This window comes from Cetorhinus maximus, chromosome 15 (assembly GCF_964194155.1).
Source record: "Cetorhinus maximus chromosome 15, sCetMax3.hap1.1, whole genome shotgun sequence".
In the NCBI taxonomy this organism is placed as follows: Eukaryota; Metazoa; Chordata; class Chondrichthyes; order Lamniformes; family Cetorhinidae; genus Cetorhinus; species Cetorhinus maximus.
This window is the reverse complement of record NC_135893.1, coordinates 68569443-68591302: the sequence shown is the minus strand read 5'-3', so window position 1 is coordinate 68591302 and position 21860 is coordinate 68569443. Positions and strand designations below refer to the sequence as shown.

Below are 21860 nucleotides of genomic sequence, written 5' to 3'. Positions count from 1 at the left end.
GCCCCCTCCTCAGCTCATCTGCCTTTGCTACTTCTAGACTCTACAATTTCAGTTCTCTCCTTGCCAGGCTCCTAACTTACGCTCTCCACAAACTTGAGCTCATCCAAAACTTCACGTTCAAACTTGCACCATTTCCTGTTCATCCACCACTCCTGTACTGATTGACCTACACTGACTTCAGGTCCAGCCACGTCTCAATTTTAAAATTTGCATTCTTGTTTTCAAATCCCACCTTGGCCTTGGCCCTCCCCCCCTCTGTAACCTCCTCCAGCTGTAAATCCTCTGAGCTATCTCCAACTCTGGCCTCTTGCAGGCCCAATTTCCTTCACTCCACCACTGGTGGCCATGTTTGATAACTTTCCTTTTAAACATTCTGGAAACTTTTACTATGCTAAAAGTATTATATGAATACAAATTGTTATTGTTTGGCACACCATCTTCAAAACAGGACAGGCATGCACAAGAAAAGAATCCTTGTTATTCTGAATCCCAAGTTATGAAGACCCATTGTTCATCACCACAAAAAAACCATTAGGAGAATATATAATGCAGGTTTGACAATGTTGTGGGGAGTTGATGATTCAGAAACAAGGTTATTTCATTTGAATTGTAAACATTCAATGATATTCATACATGACATACTACCATTGTGCGCAGGTGAAATGCAACAAGTATTGTTAGTATTGGCATGAGAAAATTGTTTGCAGATATACTATATATTGCGCACTTAAAATCAAAAGATATTTATTTTCCTATTAAGCTAAGACGACAAAGAAGAATATATAATATAGTCAACAGCTGTCCCTTGTTTCAAGGATACATCTACTCAGTGTTGCAAGTTTCTGCCATGGGTCTTCATGTGACTGAACAGGCAGATTCTTAACCCACAGATCTTTGCGCACATGGGACAGGGCGTCCCAAAGTGCAAGATTTGCTTCTTTTTCTTTCCTTCTCTGCCACTGCTTTGCTTCATCATAAAAGTATGATGCAGCTTTATGGACAAATTGTCACCATTCTCAATGATTGGTAGCAAGCTCCTCCAGGTCATCAAGATCAATGTCAGTGCACTTCAAAGAGAGTTTCAGAGTATCTTTGAAGTGTTTTCTTTCTCCTTGCCTGGAATGTTAGCCGTTTGAGAGTCAACTTCGATTATATAAAATATTGCATAGCTAGAACAAGTACTGAAGAGCTTTAAATCATTGGTTGAGTTTTCTATGTGTGAATCCTTGGCTTTGTGATTTGCACATGTTCTTCAAGCACAAAACCTACTCAAAAACTACACTGTTGCAGTACATCCTCAAACATCCATTATTCCAAATTTTAACCATTATGTGGATTTGTAAATTATTCATAGGTTTTGTTTGCCAGTACAGAAACAAATTCCATATTTTACAGTTCACTGACAAAACCTGTTCCTGCTCTCTGGCACACAGTTGTTCACTTTCTTCCAAGCTATTTCTAAACTCATCATCATATTCATGACCTCACCCTCACCATTCACTGCATTTTTTCTGTCTCTCTTCAAATTTATTCACTTATTTCTTTTCAATATCTCAATTCTCCTTCCTCTTTACCAATGCTCTCCATTTGAACTATTGGAACAATGCCACAACCCAAATGTCAACCCCTGCAAATTCCACTTAGAAATTACCTATATGCTTAGTATCTATATAATTAGCTTGAAATAAGTAAAAGGAATATGTTAGTGCTGCTCAAGGTTTAGTTTCCCTAAAAACAAGACCAGTGGGATAATTAGTCTTATGTAACAATGGCTAGCCCAAAAAGAGGCCCACGGGCAAACAAGGCCTCTTACAAAAGTGGCAGAGAAACTAGTAGATATTTAAACAACCATAGCGCTGTGCTAAACTTTTCATTTAACCTTGCTTAATTAAGATGTTTGAAGTAGGCAAGTTAATTAGTGTGTGGAAGTAGAATAGAAGTGATTTTAGTGAACAGGGTTCAACAACTTGATTAGGAACAAGGACAGCTCAGAGTGGCTATTATGAATAGCTCGTCAGCTATAATATGGACATAAATAAGAGTGGAATGAATGAAATCTTTGGGAGTTAGTTTGGTATGGAATAATACCAGGAGGATGGAACAAGTCTGGGAAGAACAACTTGAGGTGATAAGGAAAAGATGAAGTGTGAGGTGATGCATTTTGGGAGGATTAACACAGCAAGGGAATACAAAATGAATGGTAGGACACTAGGAAGTACAGAGGATCAGAGGGACCTTGGTGTACATATCCATAGATCCCTGAAGGCATCAGCACAGATAGATATGGTGGTTAAGAAGGCATATGGGATACTTGCCTTTATTAGCCAAGGCATATAATATAAGAACAGGGAGGTTATGTTGGAGCTGTATAAAACGCTAGTTAGGCCACAGCTGAGTACTGTGTGCAATTCTGGTTGCCACACTATAGGATGGATGTGATTGCACTGGAGAGGATGCAGAGGACATTCACCAGGATGTTGCCTGGGCTGGAGCATTTCAGCTATGAAGAGAGACTGGATAGGCTTGGGTTGTTTTCCTTAGAGCAGAGAAGGCTGAGGGGGTCCTGAAAGTGATATACAAAATTGAGGGGCATAGATGGGAATAAACTTTTCCCCTTAGCAGAGGTGTCAATAACCAGGGGGGCATAGGTTTAAGGTAAGGGGCAGGAGGCTTAGAGGGGATTTGAGGAAAAATTTTTTTCACCCAGGAGACGGAACACACTGCCTGCAGGGATGGTAGAGGCAGGAACCTTCACATCATTTAAGTAGTATTTAGATGAGCATTTGAAACGCCATAGCATACAGGGCTACAGGCCAAGTGCTGGAAAAATGGGATTAGAATAGATAGGTGCTTGATGGCTGGCATGGACACAATGGGCCGAAGGGCCTGTTTCTGTGCTGTATAACTCTATGACTACGAGGCAAGAGGTGACTAATTATGGCCAGAAGGTACATGCTAAGGCTCAAAAAGCTAATGGCATCAAAGGCAGGATTTTCAACTCAAAAGATCTCAACACCTGATAGGACTGACGCAAATCTTTATAGGCCTATAATACCCTGTCAATAATCCATCCAGGTATCAGCCCCTGAAAAAGGGTAGAAAGTAAGAGACTTTTGGGAAAGCTCAGTGCAGTAGACATTGGAAAAAGTACTCTGAAGGAAGACTCTGGTCAAAACACTCCTTGAGACATTTGAGAAGGCCTTGGCACCAAGAGATGAATTGGGAGGAGAAGGCGTACACCAGCCATCCTGCCCGATCTGGACCAGTACTTGCTACTTCTCACAATCCTATGTTTTTTGCCGTATAGCTAGTGATGTTGTAATCTGTCTTAAACTCTTATTAAAAAAACTCAACATGTCACCAAATTAGTTGCACTTGAATCCTGATTGATTGCTTTAATAATGATAAACTCTGAAAGGTACTGGAGTTAATTCAAAAATCTTTCAAAGAATTAAAATAGTACAACTTTCTCAAATGAACTGTAGCAATAACTGAGACTATGAACAATACCATCACAAATAATGAACAATTATGAAAAATTCCTCACTTGTAAATAGAGAGTAATCTGAAAATTACATTTTTTTTTAAAAAAGCTCAATCAGGAGACAGAGTCCTGCAGTGGTCGTAACAAATGTGCTTGTGGTGCTGGAGTTACATGATGAGCACAACAGATTTGTTGTGTAATTTACCAGTCACTTATATTCCCTATTGTCTGATTAGTAGCGGGTACACGAAAAGTACTGTACAAAATAAAATGAGGAGGGAGAACACAACAAACAGAATACATGGTGGTTCAGCAATTTTTCCTACTTTTGTTCCCTATCACATCCCCAATTTCAAGACACGTCATTTCATTTTCTGTTTAAAAGAACAGAAGAGAGATTCAAATGAAAGTTGAAGGGATATGTGTGAATAAGTAACAGTCCTAAACCCTTCATAATCCTATTGTTAAAAATTACTGATTTTAGTCCAGCACACCTGGGTACAATTTCAAACATTGCAAATATAAACCAAAAGTTTAGGCATGGCAGGGATGTATCTCGATAGCAATGGATAAAGTACTCAAATTTCATATTAAAAGTAAATAGTAAAGAAAAGGCCTAGAGCAGAAAGAGAAACTTACACCAGAAAGAAAACATGCTGTTATTTGCATTATTATTCAGAAACTTCTACCATGTCAGTTGACTTTTACAGATGCAATTACTCAAAATAAATATTTGCTTGAATTTTTTTTAAAAACATGCAAATCTTTATGAATGACCAAAAAGCTTTCAACTTTTAATTCATCACTGATCTGGCAACAACTAAAAAAAGCTGTGTGTAGACTTTTTATTACCAACAACGATCCTTTAGATAGTCATAAAAAGGGGAAAATTCTGAAATCTCAGCAAATACCTTTATTTTGTTAGGAATTTATTAACATTTGAAATACTCAAATGGCATTTATTTCACGTCTAATGTTTTAGATTTGATCTTTACAATTAAGTGCTTCAAACCAATTAGATAGTATTTCAATTTCTTTTTGAAATTTGTTGTTAAAAATCAGATTTGAGTTCACTCAATGGCTTAGGTCAATGGTCTGGACAATTGAATACGAAGATACACTGGTACAGAATGCCACAGATTTACTCCTTGGGCAATACTAAGTTAGTTAATTTCAACTCCGGTGGCAATTGCAATGCTACAATTTGCCTCAGCATTTTTGAGCAGCCGGTTAAAGGGCAAAAAGAAAACACCAGATTCCTGCTGTTTGGAATGTAGTAACTCCAGCTGGAAAGTGTACCTGTAATAGTTGCAATTTCCGTGAGAGTTCCCCAATCTCCAGCAAAAAAAACTTCTAAAAAACTAGCCCTGGATCAATAATCTTGTTCTGGTCTTGTACTTGTAACAGTAAGCTCATACTGAGAATTTCTTCAGTACTTAAGTGTCTAAAAACCACTGACAGCATCTTTTGAAGAGAGAGACAGTTCATGAATTATTTTCTTGTGTGTGAAATACAATGACCAGAAACAGTTTTCCTTCAAATCAACCATATGGAATGAGTGAAAGGATCCATTCACAATGTCAGTTTTCATATCTGTCAAGATTTAGCAATTTTCACCTCTGGCACTATGATTTGAAGGAATCCAAAGTCCAAAGGAAAAGAGCAAGGGTTAGCATGTTAAATACACAAACCATCTATTCTTGAAGTCGACCTTCTGTGACAACTCGCCTAAGAAATAAAAGCATTAATAATGGCAAGAAATAAAATATCCACATCCGCCTGTCCAAATAAAAATTATTTCACAGCCAAGCATTTCAAATGCCATTTATCCTCTCAGATAGATAGGAATGTAAAGTAAATTGCTACGATAATTAAATACAAAATAGCAGACATTATCAATTCAGATTAATATAGATGTTTTATGTTGGACAGCTGTTGTTTAGTTAAGCATCTGAGAAGTTTTCTCCCTTGCCCATGGTTGTTATATTTACCTTTAAGCCATATGTCAGTTCTGGTGGTGGGGCGGAGGAGAGAAGGCTTTGGTCAAAGCACAAAATTGCCCATTTGAAAATACAATTTTACCAAGAGTAAGCACTATGTGAAGTCCAATTACTCCATCCCAGAACCAGAGCAACAAAAAATCCTAGGTCACTTTTGCTCTAATCCAAATGGTCAGTTCAAACCAACATTGACCTTAACCTAACCAGGCTTCTGCCAATAACATTCAATGCATAGCAAGGGCAGATCAGAAATGAGGAAACTCAGTGGGGTAACATAGAAATTAGGAGCAGGAATAGGCCATTCAGCCCTTCGAGCCTGCTCCACCATTCATTATGATCATGGCTGATCATCCAACTCAATAGCCTGCTCCTGCTTTCTCCCCATAACCTATGATCCCTTTCGCCCCAAGAGCTATATCGAACGCCTTCTTGAAAACATACAATATTTTGGCCTCAACTACTTTCTGTGGTAGTGAATTCCACAGGCTCACCACTCTGGGTAAAGAAATTTCTCCTCATCTCAGTCCTAAATGGTCTACCCCGTATCCTCAGACTGTGACCCCTGGTTCTGGACTCCCCCACCATCAGGAACATCCTTCCTGCATCTACCCTGTATAGTCCTGTTAGAATTTTATAGGTTTCAATGAGATACCCCTCATTCTTCTGAACTCCAGCGAATATAATCCTAACCGACTCAATCTCTCCTCATGTGTCAGTCCCGCCATCCCAGGAATCAGTCTGGTAAACCTTCGCTGCACTCCCTCTATAACAAGAACATCCTTCCTCAGACCTCAGGTATGGAGGGAATTGTTTTTTTAATTCATTAATGGATGCAAGTGTCGCTGGAAAGGCCAGCATTTATTGTCCATCTCCAAATTGCCCTCGAGAAAGTGGTGGTGAGTCACTTTGAACTGCTGCAGTCCATAGAGTAGTTAATGCTGTGAGGAAGGGAGTTCCTGCATTTTGACTCAGCAACACTGAAGGAACGGCGATATAGTTACAAGTCAGGATGGTGTGTGGCTTGGAGGGGAACTTGGAGGTGGTGGAGTTCCCATGCATCTGCTGCCTTTGTCCATCTAGGCAAGAGAGGTTGTGGATTAGGATATGCCACTGATGCAATATATATTGTAGATCGTACACAGAGCAACCAATGTGTCAGTGGTAGAAAGAGTGGGTGTTTTAACATTGTTAAGATACCAATCAAGCAGGCTGTTTTATTCTGCATGTTATTGGGCTTCTTCAGTGTTATTGGTGCTGCATTCTTCTAGGCAATGGGGCGTATTCAATCATACTCCTGATCTGTGCCTTGCAGATCGTGGACAGGTTAAAGGGAATCAGATGGCATGTTACTCACCACACAGAGTTCCCAACCTCTGACATCTCTTGTAGCCACAGTAATTGTGTGGCTGGTCCACTTCAGTTTCTACCCAATGGTGAACCCCAGGATATTGATGGACAATTTAAAGCTGTTGAATGTCAAGGGAAAACAAAAACAGAATTACCTGGAAAAACTCAGCAGGTCTGGCAGCATCGGCGGAGAAGAAAAGAGTTGACGTTTCGAGTCCTCATGACCCTTCAGCAGAACTGAGTAAAGTTAGGAGAGGGGTGAAATATAAGCTGGTTTAAAGGAGGGGGGCGGGGGAGGGGAGAGTTGTAGGGACAAGCAAGCAGTGATAGGAGCAAATAATCAAAAGATGTCACAGATAAAGGAACAAAGACGTGTAAAAGGTGGTGATATTATCTAAGAGAATGTGCTAATTAAGAATGGATGGCAGGACACTCAAGGTACAGCTCTAGTGGGGGTGGGGTGGAAAGACTGACAGGGCATTATAGTTATAGATTTAAAAATAATGGAAATAGGTGGGAAAAGAAAAATCTATATAGGGAAGATAGTTAAGATTCTCTATTGTTTGAGCCTTTTGAATTGGAGCGACCCGTGAATCTTATTAGCAACCGGTGTACTTGGTGACCGCCTTGGTCCCCTTGGAGACAGCATGTTTGGCCAGGTCCCCCCAGCAGCAGGAGGCGGACGGCAGTCTAGGTCTCCCTGAAGGACAAGGTCTGCCATTTGCGGTAGCCAACCAGGCGGGAAGCCTCGCAGGTATTGGTGAACGTCCAAGACGGACGTGGCCTTGGAGGAGATGCTCCTCTCGGGGTGGATCTGTTTCAAAACCCAGTGGATGTAGAGGCTGTAAGTCTCCTACCGTCTCCATTTGCGCTTCCTCTCACCCCTTTCACGACTTGCTTTGGCCCTTTCTTTGGGGCCATGCCCTTGGCCAGCGTCTCAGGCACAGGCAAGAAGGGATGGTCATTGCCTGGAGTGAATGATACTTGTCACTCATCAGTACAAGTGCAGCTGTTTCCCAATATCACTCAGCAAAGTAGAATTGACATTCACAACAGTGGGAATCACAGAGACCAACATGGACTACCCACTCCACCTGGCTAAAGGTGGTTGCAAATGCTTCAGATTTTCCTTTTACACTCATGCGGGGTTCTGCCATCATTGAGGGTGGCGATGTTTTTGGGGCCTCCTCCTCCCATTAGATGTTTCACTACAATTCAAGACTGGATGTGACAAGAATGAAGCACTTCAATCTGATCCATTGATTGTGGGATTGCTTAGCTCTGTCACTTGTGCACTGCTTCCACTATTTAGCATGTTTGTAGCCTATGTTGCATCTTCATCAGGTTAGCACCTTTTTTTTAAAAAAAGGTAGGCCTGGTGCTGTACCTGGCATGCTTTTCTGCATTCATTAAACACTTGGCTTGATGGTAATGTTAGAGAGAGGGATATGCCAGGCCACAGGATTAAAGAATACGGTGGAATACAATTCTGCTGCTGCTTTTAGCCCATGACATGCTGTGGATATCCAGTTAAACTGCTAGATTTTTTTTTGAATCTATCCCATTTAGCAACATGGTAGTGTCAAATGACATAGCAGGTACCACAGGGGTGAATGCGGGACTTGAGAATGTGCAGTCTTCACTGCCACCAATATTGTCATGGACAGATGCATTTATGGTTAGAAGAAAGTGAGGGCCAGATCAAGTTTTTTTGTGTTGGTTCTCTCAGCACCCACTCAGGCCCAGTCTTGCTAGGTCTTTAAGGACTTGGCCAGTTGGGTATACTGAGCCATTCATACATTGAAAACCCCATCCAGAGTACATTCTGTGTCCTTGCTACCCTCAATGCTTCTTCCAAGTGGTGTTCAACATGGAGGAGTGTTGATTCATGAGTTGAGGAAGGGTGGAGGATATTAATCAGGAGGTTTTCTTGCCCAAGATTGACCTGATACTATGAAATTTCATGGGGTCTTGAGTTTATGTTGAGGACTCCCAGGGCTACTTCCTCCCAACTATACAGTGTGTGCTGTCACCTCTGCTGGGAGAATCCCTGCTCATTCTCCTGTCCTCCAAAGACTAAAGCCCCAAGATAAACAACCTTTCCCCCTAACCAAGTCTTTCAGAACTCAGCTTCAAAACACTTCTGGAGTCTCTCCAATAATTCTACATCTTTCCTGCAATGAAGACCAAAACCACACAATATTCCTTATTCATTCACCGAAGCCAAATAAAATTTCACCTCCTTAAACTTATTTTACACCCTGAACCAGACATTGCGACCCTTTGTAACATTTTAATTGCAGGTTGAACGTCCAAAATCTAGCTGTCTGAAAATCAGTCATTTTTGAAATGGCGTAGTCTACTTCCTCTGCTCCTGTGAAAGATGGGATGATGGACATCTTGGAAGATTTGAGGATTAATAATCAAACTTCCTTGCATCAGTATATTCTACGAGGAATACTTATGCAAGGAAATAGTGACTGGGCAAACAATCAACCATGGATGATTAATACATAACTTCAGCAGCTAGGGTAGCATAGGGAGTGTAATAAATCAGGGGAGTCCAAAATCCGAGAAATTCCGGCATGATCAGATAGAGATGCCAGATATGGAACATCCAGCCTGTACTTCTGTCACTTCCTAAGAATGCTGAACTAACAACTTTAACACCCTATCCAATAAACCCCTCAAATTTATTACCTAGTCTGTCAGCTCAAGCATGGTGCCATATAACATGGCAATCAATATTCAGTTATTCAATCCGATCTCATGACTCTATAACTTATCCATGTTGAACGCCATCTGACACTTCTCTGCCCATTGACCTAACCTATCGCAACGTCTTTGCATTTTGGTTAAGATTACAATATTCCATCTCTAATCAGTAACTAAAGTTATATCAAACCTTATGAGATTCCACTGATAATTGGTTTCCACTCCAACAATCTGACACTACATCATCTTTTGTTATTTAGCTTTCAACATCATGTCAATCCAGTCTAATACTTTACCACCGATGCTATAGGAAAACAGCTTGGGAACTGGCCTGTTCAGTGTCAAATACCAGATTTGATTCAGGAATGATTGATACCACTGAGCTAAAGACTCAAGTTCAAAGCCCACAGTAGGACTTGTGCACATAACCTTAGGTTAACAATTCAGTTCAAGACTAAGGATGTGTCACTTTCAGTCTGATATCAAACTGAAGTCCCATTTGCCTGTTCGCGTGGGCAGAAGAGATCCCATGGCACTTTTAAAAGTAAGGGAAGTCTCATGTCCTAGCCAACATCTATCCTTCAAACCACGCGTTTGTTTGCAATTTGGCTGTCTAAATGCTTACCTGACAAAATAGCTGAAAATGTAATTAACAGGCTGTAATAAAAGTACTTTGGAATAGCCAAAGAACTCAAATAACATAAATGTAAGTCTGTTCTTTCTTGAAATCCAAATGAGACAACACCCATTACCAAATCTTTATCCACCTAACCTATAACTCAGAAAACCAGTAAATTGTTCAAATGTAGACAGTTTCTTCTGAACCCATGCTGGTGCTCTCTAATCAAAATCTTCCCTTCCAGATTATACCTTTTCCTATACTTCATTAAAGCCTTGATCATTTTGCCCCATAACTGGGTAAGCCTCATGTCTGTAAACTGAAGATTCATTACTTTTTTTTTATAATTAAAAGGAAGATATCACATTGCTATTTTCTAATCCATTGGCATGTTGCCCAATTCCAATAAGCAGTGAAGGAGGAATGAGGGGAGCCAATTTCCACCAGCATCTTTGAATGGAAGACTACATCTTTGCATGTCTTTCATTTCCTAAATCTTTCCAATATGCTTCCTCTCTGATACCAAGTGTTTTCAATGTGATCTATTTTGTCACGTCAGATAGCGGCTTTACCCCTTTTAACGACAAAAATGAAGTACACCAAGTACTGAATCTAACTAGCTAATGCTGATACTGAAGCTGTATCTTTAAAACTTAAAGAAATTGGAGATAGGGGAGTATTTTTGAATTGTGGCCATGAAGCAGAGTTATCACATCTTGCTTTTGTTTTAAAACTTTTGAAATAATTCTTTGGCTAACCTTTCCATCCATGTATTTAGAACCCCAGGGAGTTATGAAAAAATGGGTTTTGGTTAAAAAACCATAGTCTCAGAGGAAACATATCTGGAACCACGAACAAGCCATCAAAATTTCAGGAGTAACTGGATGTTGTTGGTCAAACAATTCTTCAAAATTTTACAGCTTTATTACATTCTTAGGCAAGATGGATGGAACATACCACAGGACATTAACTTAATTACATCACCAGTACACAATCTACACCTATTTTATTGAAAAGCCAGATTTTCAAAAGAGAAAGACTTGCATTAATATAGCGCTTCTCACAACCCGAAGTCTCAAAGCACTTTACAGTCAATGAAGTACTTTTGAGTGTATGCACTGTTAGCAGAAGATGCATGAAACATCGATTCAAGCAAAAAGACTTGCATTGGGTGATTTCTCGCCCCCCTTTTTAATTACACACATACTAGCTCAAAATAAATCTTTATTAGCCCAACAAATTTTTGATCTTTGGTTTACATTATGACAGTATAGCCAGTTAAATTCAATGTTTTCACTGTACTTCAAAGTTCAAGATTATGAAGGCTTATACTTCTATTGCTAGAAATGTTAATGTGACACAAGTTTATCAGAACTACAACTAAAGAGTGGTTCGTAAAACTAGGCTGCTCAGTATTAACACTATTTACTCACCTTAGTTCCAAGACCCTCAATACTCTCGTCTATCAATCTCTAGTTTTTACTTTTTCAGTTGGTCTAGCCTCAATAACTTATCCACGAAGAGTGTTCTAGATTTCCATTATACTTCATGTGAAGAAATGCCTCCTGACATCACCCTTAAACAGCCTAGCTCCAACTTTAAGGTTATTCTCCCTTGTTCTGGGCTCCCCACCAGAGGGAATTAGTTTCTCTCCATCTACCCTATCAACTCCAGTAAATCAACTACTTATATTTATATAGTGTCTTTAACATCATGAAATATCCCAAGGCATGTCACAGCACTATTATAAAACCAAATATGTATTGAGCCACATAAGGAAATTAGATCAGATGACCAAAAGCTTAAAAACAAACTTTGATCAAGGGAGTGTCTTAAAGGAGGAAAGCAAGGTAGAGGCAGAAAGGATCAGGGAAAGAATTCCAGAGCTTGGGCCTATGCAACTGAATGCATGGTCACCATTGGTGGACCAATTGTAATTGGTAATGCACAAGAGGCCAGAATTGCAGGAGTGCAGATATCTCAGGGGGCTGTGGGGCAAGAGCAGAAAGCAGAGATAGTGAGTGGTGACACCAGTAAGGGATTTGAAAGCAAAGATGAGAATTTTATACTCGACATTAGCTCCCAGTTAATAAATGTAGGTCAGCGAGCACAGAGGTGATAGGACAGGACCTGGTGCAAATTAAGACATGAGCGGTAGAGTTTTAGATGGCCTCAAGTTTAGAGGTTAGAATGTGGGAGACTAGCCAGGAGTGTGTTAGAATAGTCAAGTCTTTATATGTCATCGAGGGGGTAGCATGTATGTTGATAAATAGAAGGGGACCAAGGATAGATCCTTGGGGGACATCAAAGTTAATTGTGCTGAAGAAGGGAAGTCATTGTAAGTGAATCTCTGGGTACGGTTAGATAGCTAACAGTGGAACATGAGAGCAGTCCCAACCAGCTGGACGACAGTGAAGACACGGAGAGAGAAAAAAATGATGTAGTCAACCCATGTCAAAGGCTGCAGGCAGGTCAAGGAGGACAAGGAGTGTCACAACTCACTGGGGATAGTGCGCTGCGATATCAAGCCCTACTGTTTCCCTAGCTGCTAGAAATGTAAAGAAGTTTGGTCAAACCATCAGATTGCCCCAATTCCACCTGTTTAATTTAGGTTAACAGAATACGAGCACCAGGTTTGTAAACTTAAGTAAATAACTGTTTATTGAACAAATTGTCTTTAACCAGTGGCAAAAGAAAGAAATATGAACTAACTTCTAACACTATAGCTTAAACCATACCCCCTTCTCAAATCCCTATACACACACACACACACACACACACACACACACGAGACACATGAAAACATGGATTTTAAGGGTAGGATAAAACAGTTCAATAGCACCAATTCTGGAGCTACAGGATTCGATGGGCTGATTTTGATCGATACTTTCCAAATTCCTTTCAGTTCTTGTAGGTGACATGAGGTGGTCTTCCAGCACTTTCAGTATTTAGTTCACTAGTTGAGCACTTGCCTTTTAATGTCTCTATCAGTGATTTTCCCCAATGCTTCTTGGCAGGGGTTTTCAGAGAGAGTGCAGGTTAGAGAGGTATGGGAAGAAAAGTCAGCTAGCTATTATTGTAGAATCACTGGAATCTTCCACACACAGGAGAAAGATGTTTTAGGTCTTGTTCCTTTCAGGCTAGGAGCTATTCTGCACTACTCTCACACAAAGCTTGGTCACCTGGTTAGAAGCCAATTAAAAACGTCATTGCCAGGCAGCTCCCTTGGTTCAGGACTCCTTTCTGGCACCATCCTGTCTTTCATGGCACACACTGTTCCAGGACAGCAACACTATATATCTTGCATCCTGTTCCAGTGGATGTGTCTTTCAAACTACAGCCATTGTATTTTTAATCCCCAGTCCAACAGAAAATAAAAAGATATGTTCCTTACAGGAGGGAAAGTTCACCTTTGTTACAGCCATGATGGATGCCATTTGTCACTTTGCTAAGAGCCATTTTGGTACCGTTGCAGGAAAACTCAATTGTAGGGATTCAAATATGGAGTTTCTGGGAAGGTGAGAACGGGTTTGGGAGGTAACCATATGTTCAAGGGCTTTGGAAAAGAGGGGGAGATTAAACAGTAGCTTGCAAGGAGGATGGGGTCAGGGGCTGTTATCTTGAGGATAAGGGGATAACTACAGAATAGAGAGAATTGTTTACAATATTAATATGGGGCTAGGAAAAGAAGTTGGGCGATCAGCAGTTTGGTAGGAACAGGATTAAGAGGAAGCAGGTCTCATGGACAATGTGAGCTCAAAGGGGGCATAGGGGGAGATAGGAGGGAAACTAAACAAAGATGGGAGTTGAGATAAGACAGGGGTTGGAAAGCATTAAAGGTTAGCTAGGTGGGCTGGTGGAAGAGAGGGAAGCAGCAGCGGTAGCTGATCAGATTGTTTCAATCTTAGTGAGAAAGTCATCCATGAGCTCCTTGCACTTGAAGCTGCAGAGGGCAGTGCAAGCAACAGAGAAGGGTTTAAGAAAATGGTTTGCAGCACAGAAAATAAATCAAAGGTTATCTTTGACTTCCAGATTGACCCTGGATGAGAGCAGGGCCTAATGATGTTTAAAAGGTACATCCAGATCTGGTAGCGGATGGCTAAACCGGTTGTCCGCCTTATCCATTCAAGTCAGCTTTCCTTGGACTCAAGGAAGCAGAGATGAGAATCAACCCAGGAGAAATGGTCAGGGTGAAAGAGGGGGTAATAGTTTGATTGGGGACTAGGGCAAAGGTGGACATGAGGGTACAGTTCAGTAAATCAATAGCTGCAGTAAACGTTGTGGCAAAAGGAGGGCCAAAGGCTAGATAGTTTGGATTTTGAAAGGTCAGAAGTGAACTGGGGTATAGTTCCCCCCTCCCCAAGGGACAAATACCAAAAGGAGGCAGGGTTGGGGCATGGAAAAAGGGATGTGGGTGACTGATCCAAGGAAGTGATCAGAGATGGTCCAATCAGTAATTTATGTGTTACCGGTAGAGTATCCTTTATCCATAAATCCGAAAACAGAAAACATCCAAAAACCACAGTTTTTGAACCTCAACCTTTAAACACAGGCCAACATGAACCTCACCGACCACACCCGACCTTATAGCACAGGAAGTCTTGTTTGTCTGCACTGTTTACCTTTTGATTTTAGTGGTGGACATGTCAAAAAGACCATCAGACACCCTGATGGCTAACAATGAGAAAAGGAAAACGAAGCATAATTCGTTATCAACTGCTAAGAAAGTAGGGTTGTTGCAAAAACTTGACCATGGTGCATCTGTGAGGCAATTGAGTGATGAGTAGGTGGTGGGTATCACCGCCATACATGGTTTAAAGTAGCAAAAAGGCAAACTGTTGAAATTTTATATTGGAAGTGATTCAAAGAAGTTAATGAGCAATAGGAAAATTTTGCATAAGTCACGAAAAATGAACATGATGGAATAGATTCGTCAGCCTAGGAGTGAAAGGTTTTCGCTGACTGGCCCATTGATCATGCAGCAAGCCAAGAGCTACCACGGAGAACTCAGGCTTGAAGGTGCATGTGAATACACAACAGGCTGTTTTCAGATGTGTCATGGCATCAAGCTTTTGAAAGTTTGTGGTGATAAAGCATCTGCAGGCTGATGCTGCTGAAAATTTACTGATGAGTTTGCTACGCTAATTTCAGATGAAAACTTTTCGCCTGAACGAATTTACAATGGTGACTAAATGAGTCTGTTCTGGCTTTATGTCCCTAAGAAAAGACTAACAACAGGTGTTAAGAATGCAAAGTATAGGTTGGCTGTTCTTGGATGTGTCAATGCAGCTGGCACACAAATATAAATTGGCTGGAATCATGAAGGGCAAATGCCCCAAGTGCTTCAAGGGTATTCAGACATTACCTGTTTATTATTATGCCTTTGAGAGAGCCTGTTTTCTGGTTGGTTTCACTACCGCTTTGTACCAGAGGTACGTGTATTTTGGGTAGCTGGACTTGAAGAAAACTGTAAAATCATGCTGCTCCTAGACAATTGTTCAGCACTTCCCCCTGAACTGCTGGTGAAGAGCAATGCTTTTGCCATTTATTTCCCCCAACATAATGTCATTAATTCAACTGATGGACCAAGGCATTTTTGGTCAATGAAGCATAAATATAAAGACTCCTTCTTGAATAGTATGCTTGGTGCTATGAACAGAAGCCTGGGGGTGAAATGCTTCCCAAAGAAGTTCATAGTTAAGGACACCATTTACACATCTGCTAATGCCTGGTATCTTGTTGATAAAGACACCCTGGCCAACGGATGGCACAGCCTTTGGCCCACAACAATGTTCACTGAAGATGATAATATTGAAGAAGAGTTTGAAGGTTTTTGTGTGAACAAAGAAAATAATCTGGTAAACCAGCTCCTTGAGTATGCAAAAGGTATATCAACGGAATGTGTGAATATGCTGGAAGCTGAGGATATCGAGGAAGAAGTGTTTAACATTGATAACAATGCTCCCATCGTGCATTCTTTGACTGACAGGGAGATTGCATAAATGGTGTTACATCATGATCAACTTGAAAGTGATGATGAGGAGGACAGTGAATATGGTAGAGAAAGTGCCTATAGACCATATTAAGATTGCGACGGGTTGATAGATGCACGCAAACAACATGCATTTATAAGCGAGCATCAAATGTCAATCTATTAAAAAACTTATGAAATAAAAACCAATGTTAATGAGGCAGATGAAACTGGAAGAACTACTCAAGAATGTACATCAAGACTTTGAACCCTCTCCTATAGGCAGGATCACAAATGGTGCCACAGGGAGGAAATTACAGGTAGCATGTATTTATTACTCAGTGACATCTTACTTTTCAAGCCATTTTAATTACTTTAGACTATAGCTATCCCAGGCTATTGCAATGCAAGTAGAGCTAATTTTATATGCAGTATTTGAAAATCAAAATTATCTGAAACGTGATCAGTCCCAAGGATTTTGGATGATGGATACTCGACCCGTAGGATTAACAAGAGACCATGTGAGATGGAAAGGTAAAAGGGTCATCTTAAACGCCACAATTAGATCATCCCTCAATCTTCTACACTCAAGGGTCCACACAAGACCAGTCTATGCAACTTGTCCTTAAGTTAACCTTTTTAGTCCCAGTATCAATTTGTGAATGTGTTGCACCCCCTTCAAGGCCAGTACACATTTCTTCCTGAGGCATGGTCTAGAAGCTTTGATGTATAGAGGGGGTGGTTTGAAATGTTAATTAGGTAAACATAGGGAAGTTTCAAGGTAAAGTGTAATGGGGGCAATTTGCATTTTTAAATAAACCATTCAAAAGAATGGGTGGAATATTACACCTAGCCAGGAGAAGTCAAACAGAAGCCGGTCGAACAATGTGTTTACTTTTTCCAAAGCTATTAAAATTGGCATTATGAAAGGGTTTTATTGTTAGAAGAGGTAAAGTTCAAATAACCTAGTGATCCAATGAAAATTTGCATTCAAAGAAAAAAGTGTATATAAAAAGAGAAGGCTGTTGGTAAAGGAGAGGGATTCTAAGATCTAACCACTGTCTGCAAGGACCCAAAGCTGAAACTCATTTTGAATGGGACTGTCCAGGGTGTTTTGCCAGGGGTCTGTTTAAATCTGTGTTTTACTGTTGCCTTAACAGAGGTGTAACTAAGAGTCAGATTAATTAGGGGATTTTTGCAGTTATTTTAGTACTAATTTTGTAGACATATGTATGTGCTTACAATCTCTTGTATTAATAAATGTTTAATTTAGTTTTATAAAAACCTCGAGACTTGTTGGTCTTATTACTACTGAATCCAAAGCCTGCATCTCGAAACATACAAATTGCAAAATTGGTTATGACAATTGTTTCAAGTTTCCCTCTGGGATTTGAACAGCTCAGCATTTACCATCAGCTGTGTCACAATAGTTCCCAATTACACCATTTACTGCGCCACCTAAATTCGAGTTGTCAACAAACTTGGTGAAAAGCTGAGGCCCCAGTACAGATCTCTGGGGCACAATGCACATCACGCCTTTCCAACTGGAGTATATACCCATGGTATTTGCTCTTTGCCTCAAAACCATCTCCCTATGCATGTCATTAGTTGCCTCCAGTTTCATGTGCTTTTTTTTTTAAAGCAGCCTCATTTGGAACCTTATTGAATGCCTTCTAGAAGTTCACAACGAGCAGCTTTTGACTCTCCCTTATCTATCACATTAGTTTTATCTCAAAATTCAAATAGGTTTGTTGGGCATGATTAACCTTTTATAAATTCTTGCTAGATCTCCAATCAGTTCATGCTTGTCTAAGTGCATCACTCTGTCTCCATTAATAGATTCTAGTAATCTCCCCATAAAATATACCAGAGTAATAGATCTATAACTTCCTCTTATACCCTTCTTAAATAGTGCAGTGGCAATGACAATTTTCCAATCAATAGGGCCAATTCCTGAAGAGTTTGAAAAAAAATGGTACTGACCTGATGGGCCAAATAGTTTATTTGTTTGCTATAATATTCTATGATTCTTTGCACTACTGAAGCAAATGAATTAATGCAAACGTTTTTAGGTAAAGCCTAAGATTTATGACTGGTCTCTGCTCCACTTGGTATGCACAATCGAAAATAACCGCCACAAAATATAACCTGAAGTTCCCAATTGCAGAGTGTCTTGAATAATGTGCTGCAAAGAATTTGCATTTTCCCCATCACCGATTTACCTTTAATTTTGTTAGGACCAATGGTATGTGCCTTAGGCTTAGTAATAGCGTTCCAAACTCGAGAGTCAAAGGTGCAGCACCTAAACACTCCTCTAGGCAGTCCCAGCAAGTGGACACTGAAGTTCCAACTGCTATCTAGTGGGCGCGGGTGGTCCTCCTTATTTTGAGTTATGGCAGTCCATAAAAATGTCCTGCTGCATAGGACTAACCATCCTACCAGCTGGTATAAAAAGATGGTTACTGCCATGAAAGAAGCATTGACATCATGGCCTGTCAGATGTTAATCAACCTTTGAATCCTTCCACTACCTGAAACTATTCTCCAAGGAAAATGCTAAGGTTAAAAACAACTATGAAGTAGTATGAAACCGAATACAAATATGATACAAAAAGAAAAAAGGTTAGAATTAAGTTAATAGACAGGTACTCTAATTTTAAAAAATGAACCCTTTTAAGGAGTGGAAACAGTGACATGAGTATAACATAGAAGTCCTTTGTACTGAATTCATATCACTACTTACAGGGATACGAATTTAATTTAGAGCGCTGGCACTTGAATAAACGAGGCGCTGGCATTTATATACATTATAATGGCGTGTCCCTCAAGCAAAAGAAGTTCAGCAACACACCAAATACGGTACAATATCGGTTTATTCACTGGGTAAAACAAGCCGGTTTCGAATACTTTCTGGAACGTATCAGATAATGATTATGATGCAAAACGTTATTTATACTTTTTGCCGGTTAGCTATATCAGGCTTTGCTTATGTACGGAAAAAAAGATTGTTTAAAATAACGAAAATAAATAATCCACAATCCAATATGGAAAGGTACAGAACAAGGAGATTGAGAGATTGCATGGAGTCGATAAAATAAATACGCACATTATGCTGCTACTTAGCGTTGCAATTCTGTATTGAAAAGCGGAACCAGTAGAAGTGCTAATTTAGACTGGCTAGTAACATTTCAATTCTTTATTTTGTTCCCATGGCAAAAATCAAAGGACGCAGTCTCATTAACTCATCCGCCAGTGTATAATTGTTCCTTAATGCTACAAAGTCAGCTTAGAAAGTAAAACTGCGAAAACTAATTGTGCACAATCCTCCACGTTTCACATTTAACCCTTTCGAGTGCTTTTGCAACTTGCAAAATGCCGTTTTGTTTACTATCAAGCATGCAAATTAACCAAATGAAAACTGTAAAATTTTCATGTCAACGTTTAAAGTAGGAGTGTGTACTCTGAACCGTCCCTGATATCACCTGTAAGATTTTTTTAAAATAAAATCGAGTCCCAAAACATCACTTCAATGCTGCGCGTTGGGAGAACATTAGACACATTTAATGTTGCGCTCTAATCTTACCTTGGGCCAGGGTCTGCAGCACGTGGATATGAAACAGCACAAACGTCCACAATCTACCAAAACACCCAAACAAATTAAAGTTTCCTCTCGCACCAGCAAATCCGACTTTTCCTCTAAATACTCTCGATTTCGCTCCTATGATTAATGCATCGATCTCATCATCACTTCGGTTTCCAATCTGGTTATTGATTACTCCACTCAAACAAGGCCCTTGCTTCATTTCCCTTTGGTTATTGATTGTATCATCCGTACTCCCGTTTTCTTTGGCAATTCCGAACCCCTGGTTAAGAGCTGGATTCTGGCGCTGGATCGACCCCTGCTCATCCATTCCTCCTGGGTGAAGGCTCCCGATCGGTCCCTGCAGGGCAATCCTTTGGCATCGATCCTCCGTATGATTGATTACGGATGTCGCTGGGTTTACAATTAGTTCATGGCTCGTAGCCCCAGAGCGCGGTTTCCTCTTCCTGGTCTCCCTGCCTGGATTACCGATCATCGTTTCCGGGCCCGAGTTTGCAGCCTCCGGGGTATTGATCACCTCTGGATACCTATCACCGTCCACAAGTAGCGCGGCGATGACCTGAACATCGACCAGCCCACAACTCACGTCCCCCATCATCTGTTGATCACCTCGATTAGTACAGTCAGCTCGCTCCAGCAATCGATACGATTTGATATTTACTGATTTCCCCCCCCCCCAACCGAATATGTATATAGATATTAAACTGAATGAACGCCACCTCCGAGCCGCTGGCCGAGTTGTTTATTTTTTGGCTGGTTGCCTTCGGGAGGAGGTTCGGGTTTGGTTTAAGCTCCTGCCGCCTTTTAATGATTGCCACCTCCCTGATTAGGGTTCGGATCTCTCTCTCTCCCCCCAAAGTCCTGATTTCCTGGATGGAGAATGCGACACCCTGCTCCGACAGACTGCCTTCACTCCCCGGAGGGGAAAGCAGAGGTGGAAATGGACGCGTTTCCTTCCCGATCCTCGCTATCTTTTTTTAAAATTCCAATCCTCAGCAGCCCGAGGAAACTCCAGACAGCAAGAACGAATCCCTCTGAACTTCCACCCCTGCCTCTTGCAATACCTGGTTGATGATTAACTCCAACGGTCTGTTTTATTTTGAAAAAGCAAACTTATCTCTCGAATGAAAGTTTCCTTCTTCCAACCGAGAAGGGGAAGGGGGGGGGGGGGCGGGTTGGGGGAGAAAATCCCAAATCTTAAAAGGTAAGTCTCAGAGTTAAAGTTTCAACTCATTATTGAAATAATTCCCAAACTTTTACTTTGAAAAAATTAAATTTCCTTCCCAACTGGAAAAGCTGCAGTTGGCAAAGTTTGAAGTTTATCAGCCAGTGGAGCGGGACCAGGGACGCTCTCCACACACGCAGATACAGGTTCAGATTTACACGTCTAATGCGCTTCTTGCAAAAAAAAAATCTTCAAACTTTAAGCCCCTGGAAGAGAGCAAAAATTTAATTTTATGAGGTAAATGCCTCTTGTCCGTTGACTTTCCTCCAGGTTTTCCTATTGTTTTGAGCCGGTTTGTAACGGGAGCTTTACAATTTTCTTCTTCCCCGCCGCTTTCCCTATCACCAGACAAACTCCTTCGGTTAGAACTGGAGCAAGCTCGAGCGTGCTTCCGATTGGTCAACACCATCGACCACAACTCGAAACCTGATTGGCTAACAATCCGCAGGGCCCGGGGGGGGGGGAAACAACCCTGACTTCTGATTGCTCGAGTGCGATTTTCCCACTCGCTGATTCGCTGCAGTTGGGACCGTGTCTGTTCATCCTGGTTGGTTAAATTGAGATCTCCACTCTGATTGATCTGCAGATCGGCGCTGGGTCTTTAATTGGTAAAGGGGGGGGAAAAGAGACTGTATCGCCGGTGATTGGTCTCTTACAATGAGCCCCCCCCTGCCAACCAATAGGGGGAAGAAAAGAGGAGACAATGTTGATTGTTTCTTCGTTGGAACTAATCTCGAGCGCAGAAAATGGAGCATATCGAGCAACTGGTCTTCAATAAGGTGCAAGGATAATAATTATCTTAACTGAGTGCTTAAGTCATTTTGAAAAGGGAGAATCCCAAAATAAGCCTGTTTTGTAGTCGTAATGTCTCAATAAGACCACCTTTCAACACCTTACTT

General features: G+C 40.8%; 1 protein-coding gene across 2 annotated transcripts in view; it reads right to left on the bottom strand.

The window, feature by feature from the left end:
• The window catches only part of sdk1a (sidekick cell adhesion molecule 1a), a 950103-nt gene extending 928772 nt beyond the window's left edge, over nt 1-21331 (bottom strand). For both annotated transcript variants that reach the window (XM_078558601.1, XM_078558602.1), the window contains exon 1: nt 19719-21331. In XM_078558601.1, coding sequence (XP_078414727.1) covers nt 19719-20334 — 616 coding nt within the window. In that variant the 5' untranslated portion in view covers nt 20335-21331. The remainder of the gene's footprint in view (nt 1-19718) is intronic.
• Nucleotides 21332-21860: the final 529 nt, after the last annotated feature.